Source organism: Nicotiana tabacum, chromosome 10 (genome assembly GCF_000715075.1).
Source record: "Nicotiana tabacum cultivar K326 chromosome 10, ASM71507v2, whole genome shotgun sequence".
Classification (NCBI taxonomy): domain Eukaryota; kingdom Viridiplantae; phylum Streptophyta; class Magnoliopsida; order Solanales; family Solanaceae; genus Nicotiana; species Nicotiana tabacum.
Window position 1 is genome coordinate 112655096 of NC_134089.1, and position 11668 is coordinate 112666763.

The window sequence follows — 11668 nt, forward strand, 5'->3', positions numbered from 1 at the left end:
TGAGTTTGTTTGAATTTGATTCGATTTGATTTGATTTTTTCTCTTTTAAATAAAACGTAATTTCATATATTTGAAATTTAGAAAAGAATGCAGAAAAATAAGAAAGGTTTAAGAAATTAAAAGGGTAGGATTATATTCACTTCATTTATTTTCTCTGAAAACAAGGCATGCAGCACCATTTACCATTATATAATCATAGGAGCAACATAATTACACCACACATTAATTACTTCGATTAGCTTACAGAATATCAAACAAATTAGTACATAATAATTTGAGATGATTTACGTATACTCCACATCCAATAGATGCTAGTAAATTAATCATCATCGTCATCACACAAAGCAAGCTTGCTCACGCGTATTTCCAACAGAATCTATCGAAATGTTTTTCGTCAGAAAACAATTTCAATGACCTTTTCGCCAAGAACACCGGTAAAAAATTCACGTATTTTTATTTACCTCTAGCGTTATGAGGTAGAATTAAGCCACTTCAAGAGATGAATAATCAGTGTAACCCAAAGTTGGATCAGTCTTGTAAAAAGTGCTCCTATCATGTTTGTTCAATGGTGCATTTACCTCAAAACGTTTAGGTAAATCAGGATTTGCCAAAAACAAACGTCCAAATGAGACCAAATCTGCATAACTTTCAGCTATAGCTTCATTTCCCTCAGTTTTATGATATCCACCAGAAGCAATAAGAGTCCCTTCAAAAGCCCTTCCGATGGATTTTAGGTAATTACGATGTTGCTCCTTTGGCTCAGATACATGAAGATATAATACTCCGAGTTTAGTGAGTTCACTAGCCAAATATGTCGCCAAAGCTTCTGGGTTCGAGTTTTTTTTACCGTATACTTCGGATAAAAAAGAGAGGTTTATGCCAACTTTATCTGCTCCAATTTCCCTCGCTACTGCTCCTATAATTTCAAGAGCGAGTCGACAACGGTTCTCAATGCTTCCACCATACTCATCGGTCCTATCGTTGACTTGATCATTCAAGAATTGCTCGATTATAAAGCTGTTTGTTGTGTTGATCTCCACTCCATCAAATTGTGGGGTCCAGCCCACATTTCAAGGAAGAAATTTTCTTCCTTCCTCACTTTTGTCAAAGTTGGTAATAGCAGCAACCCACGTTTTTGTTTTCTGTCAAAAATGACACGCTGCAGAGATGAAGCTGTCAAATGAGGTAGGTTGTATTCTGCCTATAAAATGAGAGCTTCGGCTCTCATTTTTATCATCACAATCTAGTGATATTGTAGTGAGGTGAAATATCAAAAGAGTATTATTTCTTTTGAGTGTTATAGTGGGTTTGTAGTATTTCACTCGGGCCTACAAAGTGTAAAATTCTTACTATAGTGATATCAGTTACTCCTCTCGGGGTCGTGGTTTTGTCCCTTATTCGGAAGGGTTTTCCACGTAAAAATCTTGGTATTATTGTTACTCTTTTATTCTTGTTAATTACCGTATCTCGGTGCTACATTATTATTCCGCTTTTATTACCGTGAATATTATTTTGGTAGAGGGTTTATTTTCCAACAACTGGTATCAGAGCACAGGTTCTGCTCGTTCACTGAAATACTATTCACTGTCGGTAGTACTATACTTGGTGAAAAATAAAAATGTCCGAAGTAAAGTACGAGGTAGCAAAATTCAACGGAGATAACTGTTTCTCAACATGGCAAAGAAGGATGAGAGATCTGCTCATCCAACAAGGATTACACAAGGTTCTAGATGTTGATTCCAAAAAGCCTGATACCATGAAAGCTGAGGATTGAGCTGACTTGGATGAAAGAGCTGCTAGTGCAATCAGGTTGCACTTATCAGATGATGTGGTAAATAACATCATTGATGAAGACACTGCACGTGGAATTTGGACAAGGTTGGAAAGCCTATACATGTCCAAAACGCTGACAAATAAATTGTACCTGAAGAAGCAGTTATACGCCCTACACATGAGTGAAGGTACGAATTTTTTATCACATTTAAATGTGTTTAACGGACTAATCACACAGCTTGCCAACCTCGGAGTGAAAATCGAGGAAGAAGATAAAGCCATCTTGCTATTGAACTCGTTGCCATCTTCGTACGATAATTTGGCAACAACCATCCTGCACGGTAAGACTACTATTGAGTTGAAAGATGTCACATCGGCTCTTCTACTCAATGAGAAGATGAGAAAGAAGCCTGAAAATCAAGGACAGGCTCTTATCACAGAAGGTAGAGGCAGGAGTTATCAAAGGAGTTCGAACAACTATGGTAGATCCGGAGCTCGTGGGAAGTCAAAGAACCGATCCAAATCAAGAGCCAGAAATTGCTACAATTGTGATCAAGCAGGTCACTTCAAAAGAGATTGCCCAAATCCAAGGAAGGGCAAAGGTGAAACCAGTGGCCAGAAGAATGACGACAACACAGCCGCCATGGTGAAAAATAATGATAATGTTGTCCTTTTTATAAATGAGGAAGAGGAATGCATGCACCTGTCAGTTCCAAAGTCGGAATGGGTGGTTGACACAGCAACATCTTACCACGCCACACCGGTAAGCTATCTTTTTTGTAGATATGTAGCAGGTGATTTCGGCACAGTGAGAATGGGTAACCCAAGTTACTTAAAGATTGCGGGGATTGGTGACATATGTATATTGGTTCTAAAGGATGTGCGGCATGTACTTGATTTGCGGATGAACTTGATCTCAGGAATTGCTTTAGACCGAGATGGATACGAGAACTATTTTGCGAATCAAAAGTGGAGACTCACTAAGGGATCATTGGTGATTGCAAAGGGAGTTGCTCGTGGCACGTTGTACAGGACAAATGCAGAAATATGCCAAGGTGAATTGAACGCAGTACAAGATGAGATTTCTGCAGATTTGTGGCACAAAAGAATGGGTCATATGAGCGAGAAGGGATTGCAGATTCTTGCCAAGAAATCACTCATTTCTTATGCCAAAGGTACAACGGTAAAACCTTGTGACTACTGTTTATTTGGTAAGCAGCATAGAGTCTCATTTCAGACATCGTCTGAAAGAAAATTGAATATACTTGATTTAGTATATTCTGATGTTTGCGGCCCAATGGAAATTGAATCAATGGGCTGTAACAAATATTTTGTTACTTTTATTGATGATGCTTCACGAAAATTATGGGTTTATATTTTGAAAACCAAAGATCAGGTGTTTCAAGTTTTTCAGAAGTTTCATGATCTAGTAGAAAGGGAGACGGGTCGAAAGCTAAAGCGTCTCCGAAGTGACAATGGAGGTGAGTACACTTCAAGGGAATTTGAAGAGTATTGTTCAAGTCATGAGATCAGACATGAAAAGACAGTTCCTAGAACCCCACAGCACAATGGCGTAGCCGAGAGGATGAACTGCACCATTGTGGAGAAGGTGAGAAGCATGCTCAGAATGGCGAAACTGCCTAAGTCATTCTGGGGTGAAGCAGTTCAGACATCCTGTTACCTGACCAATAGGAGTCCATCAGTTCTGTTGGCGTTTGAAATCCCAGAGAGAGTGTGGACCAACAAGGAGGTGTCCTACTCGCATCTGAAGGTTCGGTTGCAGAGCGTTTGCACATGTACCAAAAGAGCAGAGAACAAAGCTGGATGATAAATCTGTTCCCTGCATATTTATCGGATATGGAGATGAAGAGTTCGGGTACAGACTGTGGGATCCTGTAAAGAAGAAGATCATCAGAATCAGAGATGTAGTCTTCCGAGAAAGTGAAGTTGGAACTACTGCTGATATGTCAGAAAAGGCGAAGAATGGTATAATTCCTAACCTTGTTACTATTTCTTCTACTTCTAACAATCCCACAAGTGCAGAAAGTACGACCGACGAGGTTGCCGAGCAGGGGGAGCAAACTGGTGAGGTTATTGAGCAGGGGGAGCAACTTGATGAAGGTGTCGAGGAAGTGGAGCACCCCACTCAGGGAGAAGGACAACCTCAACCTCTGAGGAGATCAGAGAGGCCAAGGGTAGAGTCATGCAGGTACCCTTCCACAGAGTATGTCCTCATCAGTGATGAGGGGGAGCCAAAAAGTCTTAAGGAGGTGTTGTCCCATCCAGAAAAGAACCAGTGGATGAAAGCTATGCAAGAAGAGATGGAATCTCTACAGAAAAATGGCACATACAAGCTGGTTGAACTTCCAAAGGGTAAAAGACCACTCAAATGCAAATGGGTCTTTAAACTCAAGAAAGATGGAAATGGCAAGCTGGTCAGATACAAAGCTCGATTGGTGGTTAAAGGCTTCGAACAAAGGAAAGGTATTGATTTTGACGAAATTTTCTCACCTGTTGTCAAAATGACTTCTATTCGAACAATTTTGAGCTTAGCAGCTAGCCTAGATCTTGAAGTGGAGCAGTTGGATGTGAAAACTGCATTTCTTCATGGAGATTTGGAAGAGGAGATTTATATGGAGCAGCCAGAAGGATTTGAAGTAGATGGAAAGAAACACATGGTGTGCAAATTGAATAAGAGTCTTTATGGATTGAAGCAGGCACCAAGGCAGTGGTACATGAAGTTTGACTCATTCATGAAAATTCAAACATACCTAAAGACCTATTCTGATCCATGTGTATACTTCAAAAGATTTTCTGAGAATAACTTTATTATATTATTATTGTATGTGGATGACATGTTAATTGTAGGAAAAGACAAGGGGTTGATAGCAAAGTTGAAGGGAGATATGTCCAAGTCATTTGATATGAAGGACTTGGGCCCAGCACAACAAATTCTAGGGATGAAGATAGTTCGAGAGAGAACAAGTAGAAAGTTGTGGCTATCTCATGAGAAGTACATTGAACGTGTACTAGAACGCTTCAACATGAAAGAATGCTAAGCCAGTCAGCACACCTCTTGCTGGTCATCTAAAGTTGAGTAAGAAGATGTGTCCTACAACAGTGGAGGAGAAAGGGAACATGGCTAAAGTTCCTTATTCTTCAGCAGTCGGAAGCTTAATGTGTGCAATGGTATGCACTAGACCTGATACTGCTCACGCAGTTGGTGTTGTCAGCAGGTTTCTTGAAAATCCTGGAAAGGAACATTGGGAAGCAGTCAAGTGGATACTCAGGTACCTGAGAGGTACCACGGGAAATTGTTTGTGCTTTGGAGGATCTGATCCAATCATGAAAGGCTATACAGATGCTGATATGGCAGGTGACATTGACAACAGAAAATCCACTACGGATATTTGTTTACATTTTCAAGGGGAGCTATATCATGGCAGTCTAAGTTGCAGAAGTGTGTTGCACTTTCAACAACTGAAGCAGAGTACATTGCCGCTACAGAAACTGGTAAGGAGATGATATTGCTCAAACAGTTCCTTCAAGAGCTTGGATTGCATCGGAAGGAGTATGTCATCTATTGTGACAGTCAAAGTGCAATAGACCTTAGCAAGAACTCTATGTACCATGCAAAGACCAAACACATTGATGTGAGATATCATTGGATTTGTGAGGAGGTGGAGAACGAATCTTTACAGGACAAAAAGATTCATACAAGTGAGAATCCTTCCGATATGCTGACCAAAGTGGTACCAAGAGACAAGTTTGAGCTATGCAAAGAACTTGTCCGCATACACTCAAACTAGAAACTGCGAAGTTACCTCCTTCAGGTGAATGGGACTGGAGGGGGAGATTTGTGGGGTCCAGCCCACATTTCAAGGAAGAAATTTTCTTTCTTCCTCACTTTTGTCAAAGTTGGTAATAGCAGCAGCCCACGTTTTTGTTTTCTGTCAAAAATGGCACGCTGCAGAGATGAAGCTGTCAAATGAGGTAGGCTGTATTCTGCTAGCTCTCATTTTTATCATCACAATCTCAGAAGAAAATATATCTGAGAGCTAGAAAGAAAGAGTGAGGTTTCACAGATAGGGTATAAGAAAATAGTCTGTGAAGAAAATAGAGAGTGAGTGATATTGTAGTGAGGTGAAATATCAAAAGAGGGTTATGTCTTTTGAGTGTTGTAGTGGTCTTTGTAGTATTTTACTCAGGACTACAAAGTGTAAAATCCTTACTATAGTGATATCAGTTACTCCTCTCGGGGTCGTGATTTTTTCCCTTATTCAGAAGGGTTTTCCACGTAAAAATCTTGGTGTTATTGTTACTCTTTTATTCTTGTTAATTATCGTATCTCGGTGCTACATTATTATTCCGCTTTTATTATCGTGAATATTATTTTGGTAGGGTGTTTATTTCCCAACACAAATCCTTCATTATAATCAGACTATGCTACAACCATAAAGCATACTTAGACAGTACCTTGGCTCTGATACCAATTGTTGCGGAAGTCAAATGTATATAGTGTGAATAAGTCACAACTACTATACCAAAAATTATGACAGCCACCAAATAATGAATAAGACAATAAAGCAACAATAAAGGGAACACCAGAATTTACGAGGTTCGGCTAATTTTGCCTACTCCTCGGACACAACCAATATTTTATTTCACTCCAAAAATACAAGTGAAATAATACTAAAGAGAGAAATACAAATGCCTTAAACAGATGAGAAGGCAAATGAGAGGTGTGTCTAAATCCTAAACATTAAGCCTTCTTTTATAGGGGGAAAATCCCCCCAACCCTTCTTTTCCCACCGATGTGGGACAAAATGTTTTGCCAAATTCAACAAATCTCCACCTTGGCAAAATTCCACATCTTTAATTTTCTCTCAATAACAAATTTTGATTGTGTCTTCATCTTCAATCTTCAGTTTTCAACAATGTTGATCAAATCCAAACAATGTTGAAACTTGACCGCAGTCACACCTTTGTCAACATATCAGCAGGATTCTCCGTAGTAGGAATTTTATTCACTGTGACTCCACCTTCTTCTATGATTTCTCGTACGAAATGATACCGAACATTAATGTGCTTCGTCCTTGCATGATAAACTTGGTTCTTCGCTAATTGAATAGCACTTTGACTATCACAAAAAATTGTGATACCTTTTTGTTCAACACCAAGCTCCTTTAGCAATCCTTGAAGCCAAATTGCCTCTTTCACAGCTTCTGTAATAGCCATGTACTCTGCCTCTGTTGTAGACAAAGCAACTATTGACTGCAAAGTAGACTTCCAACTAACTGGTGCCTTTGCAAAAGTAGACACATAACCAGTAGTTGATCTTCGTTTGTCCAGATCACCCGCAAAATCGGAGTCACAATATCCAACTACAGACTGATTGTCTTCCTGCTCAAAAACTAACTTGACATCTACAGTATTATGAATATACCGTAGAATCCACTTCACAGCTTGCCAATGCTCCTTCCCTGGATTGTGCATATATCTGCTAATAATTCCAACAACTTGTAAAATGTCAGGCCTTGTGCAAACCATTGTATACATCAAGCTACCAACAACATTTGCGTATGGTACCTTTGACATATACTCTCGTTCAGCTTCATCCATTGGCGACATAATAGTACTTAGCTTAAAATGGGAAGCAAGTGGAGTACTAACTGGCTTAGTCTTGTCATCTATGCCAAAACGTTGAAGTACTCTCTTCAAATATTTCTTTTGAGATAAACAGAGTTTCTTTGAACGTCTATCTCTAATTATCTCCATACCAAGAATTTTCTTTGCCTCGCCCAGATCCTTCATCTCAAACTCCTTCTTCAGTTGAATCTTTAACTTATCAATTTCTTCCGAATTCTTGGAAGCTATCAACATATCATCAACATATAGGAGAAGATATACAAAGGAACCATCTTTAAGCTTGTGCAAATACACACAATGATCGTATTTGCTTCTCTTGTACCCTTGCTGCAACATAAACTCGTCAAATCGCTTGTACCATTGTCTAGAAGATTGTTTCAATCCGTACAATGATTTTCCAAGTTTTGCACACCATATTTTCTTTTCCAGCAACTTTGAATCCTTCTGGCTGAGTCATGTAGATTTCCTCCTCCAAGTTTCCATGTAAAAACGCAGTTTTTACATCCATCTGAACTAGTTCCAAATCAAATTGTGCTACCAAATCCAACATAATTCTAATGGAGGAATGTTTTACAACTGGAAAAAATACGTCATTGTAATCAATTCCCTCCTTTTGAGCATATCCTTTGGCCACCAATCTTGCTTTGTAGCGAACATCTACTTGGTTAAGAAATCCTTCTTTCTTTGCAAATACCCATTTGCACCCAATTGCTTTCTTTCCCTTCGGGGGATTGGCCAATCTCCATGTATGATTCTGATGAAGGGACTGTATTTCATCATTCATGGCAATCCTCCACTTATCTTCTTCTGAACTTTGGACAGCGTCTTTATAAGTGGTAGGAATTTCATCAACTACAATTGAGGTTGCACAAGAAACCGTCTCTATGAGACGAACATGTTTCGTTATTGTTCTTTTTGGCCTGTTGGTTGCTATTGATTCAAGTTGTTGTTGAGGTTCCTGAGTTGGAATCTCCTCTACTGGCTCTCCTTCCAGAGGGTAATCTTCATTTGTTTCCTCCTCTGCTTCTTGTGTAGGAAAAATAAATTTTCCCTCAAACTCCACCTGCTTAGAAGCACCTTTATTTTGTTTGGTATCTTCTGTTACCTTATTTACCATAGCAAATTCATCAAAGGTAACATCCCTGCTGAATATTACTTTCTTTGTCATAGGACACCATAAGCGATATCCTTTGACTCCAGAAGTAATTCCCATAAAAATAGCCTTATTTGCCCTTGGATCCAATTTTGACTCCGTCACATGATAATATGCAGTTGAGCCAAACACGTGCAAAGAGTTATAATCTACAGCAGGTTTTCCATACCATTTTTCAAATGGTGTCTTGCCATCAATAGCAGCAGATGGTAAGCGATTAATGAGGTGGCATGCATATGTAATTGCGTCAGCCCAAAATATTTTGCCCAAGCCAGCATTGGACAACATACACCGTACCTTCTCCAGCAAGGTCCGGTTCATACGTTCTGCCACTCCATTCTGTTGTGGTGTATGTCTAACAGTGAAGTGTCGGACGATGCCATCATTTTCACAGACCTTATTGAAATGATCATTTTTGTATTCACCTCCATTGTCTGTGTGAATACACTTGATCCTCCTGCCTGTTTGATTCTCCATCATCGTCTTCCATTTGAGAAAAATTCCCAACACTTCATCTTTGCTCTTCATTGTATACACCCACACTCTTCGAGAAAAATCATCAACAAAGGTTACAAAATAGTGCTTCCCACCCAATGAAGGTGTTTTGGAAGGACCCCAAACATCAGAGTGTACATAATCCAAAATGCCTTTAGTATTATGGATCGCTGTACCAAATTTAACCCTTGTATGTTTCCCTTTGACACAATGCTCACAAAACTCCAAGTTTCAAGCCTTGACTCCTTTTAACAATCCTTGATCTGATAGAGTTTTCAAGGATTTCCTCCAGCATGTCCCAAGCGCATGTGTCATAGCTTGGTTGCTTCTACCTCTTTGTCGTCACTGGATGTCACTGTCGCTGTCCCAATAACTGTACTGCCACAATAGTGGTACATATTATTATTTTTCCGATTAGCCTTCATTAACACTAGTGCACCGGAGCATACTCTCATCACTCCATTTTCTGCAATGATTTTAAGCCCTTTTGATTTCAGGGCTCCCACAGAGATGAGATTCTTCTTCAAATCCGGTATATATCGAACATCTGTTAATGTTCTGATCATTCCATCATGGTTCCTTAATCGTATTGAACCAATGTCATATGAGGTAAGAGGGCTGTTATCCGCTGTGTGGATGACTCCATATTCTCCTTCTTGAAATTCCACAAACCAGTCCCTGTTGGGACACATATGATGGCTACAAGCCGAGTCCATCAACCATATGTCTGATGATGTTAATGACTCTGTTGTAACTAATGAGAAGTCTGAATCATCACAATTAGCTATATTTGAATCCATAATGGCCTTTCCATTGTTATGTTTGGCCTTATTCTTCAACTTCGGACAGTCTTTCTTCCAGTGCCCTTTTTCTCGACAAAAGGCACATTCATCTTCGCTGGGTCTGGATCTTGACTTGGATCTTCCCTTCTTTGTCCTCGTTTGACTTTGAGGACGACCCCTCACAAATAGTGCTTCTCCTTCTCCGCCCTTCTGTTTTTCTCGCTTTCTTTGTTCATAGCTGTACAAAGCCGAACAAACTTCTCTGAGAGAAACTTCGTCATTTCCATGGAGTAGAGTAGTTTCAAGGTGCTCGTACTCATCAGGAAGTGACGCCAACAACATCAAGGCCAAGTCACCATCATCATAAATTGTATCCATATTTTGCAAATCTGTGACCAACTTATTGAAACTGGTGATATGTTCATTCATCGTGGTACCAGGAACATAGGTGAAGTGAAACAATCTCTTCTTCATGTACAATTTATTTTGAATGTTTTTCTTCAAAAATTTATCCTCCAGTGCTTTCCATAATCTACTTGCAGAAGTTTCCTTTGTGTATGGATATTTCTGCTCTCTAGCAAGGTAGGATCGAATAGTACCGCAAGCAACACGATTAATAATTCTCCAATCTTCTTCTCCAATAGCATCTGGTCTCTTTTCTTCAATAGCAAGATCTAGCCCTTGTTGAAAAAGGACATCTAGAACCTCGTCTTGCCACATCCCAAAATGTCCGGACCCGTCAAATATTTCTACCGCAAATTTCGCATTTGACACAATTCTTGTCATAAGCGAAGATGCCAATGATGACGTATTATTGACACTTGATGTAGATTCTTCTTGTTTATTGTCTCCCATCTTTGACACAAATATTATTTAATAGCTGACGACACAATCAAGATTATTTCCTTTCTGGTATGGAAGATCAGACTAAGCTGCAACCACAGAGTATACTAAGACAGTACCTTGGCTCTGATACCAATTGTTGCGGAAGTCAAATGTATATAGTGTGAATAAGTCACAACTACTATACCAAAAATTATGACAGCCACCAAATAATGAATAAGACAATAAAGCAACAATAAAGGGAACACCAGAATTTACGAGGTTCGGCTAATTTTGCCTACTCCTCGGACACAACCAATATTTTATTTCATTCCAAAAATACAAGTGAAATAATACTAAAGAGAGAAATACAAATGCCTTAAACAGATGAGAAGGCAAATGAGAGGTGTGTCTAAATCCTAAACATTAAACTTTCTTTTATAGGGGGAAAATCCCCCCAACCCTTCTTTTCCCACCGATGTGGAACAAAATGTTTTGCCAAATTCAACAATATAAAGAGTTTGAGCAAACCTTCTTTTATAGGGGGAAAATCCTCCCAACCCTTCTTTTCCCACCGATGTGGAACAAAATGTTTTGCCAAATTCAACAATATAAAGAGTTTAAGCAAAAGCTATTTGTTTTAGTAACTTATAAGATAGGTTTGCCTGATTGAAGTATGGTTCAAGATTGAATAACTCAGGGGAATAGGGCGATTTTCAGCCAATTTAATTGAATTTTTGCATTGGTAGAATGATAATTTAGGAAATTAAGTGAAATTTGAGTGATTTTATTGTGAGAAAAATAAGTTTGGCGATTTTACTATAGTTATACCACACGTTGAATGATTTTCTATGTAGTTAATCCTCAATTAATAGATTACTCACCAGCTTCAATAGCATTGCGAGCTGCAATTCTAAAATCATCGACAATGAAAGGGATTTCATTAGCGCTTAGTTGCCTTGGTGTCGGTTTGGCGTACACACTATCATCAGGT

General features: G+C 39.1%; 1 protein-coding gene across 1 annotated transcript; it reads right to left on the reverse strand.

The window, feature by feature from the left end:
- Nucleotides 1-482: 482 nt before the first annotated feature.
- On the reverse strand, nucleotides 483-3473 carry LOC107765005 (12-oxophytodienoate reductase-like protein). The gene is made up of 2 exons (XM_075223887.1): nucleotides 3455-3473; nucleotides 483-985 (listed from the first exon to the last, which is right to left on the reverse strand). Exons 1-2 carry the CDS (start codon nucleotides 3471-3473, stop codon nucleotides 483-485), a joined length of 522 nt encoding a protein of 173 aa, XP_075079988.1.
- Nucleotides 3474-11668: the final 8195 nt, after the last annotated feature.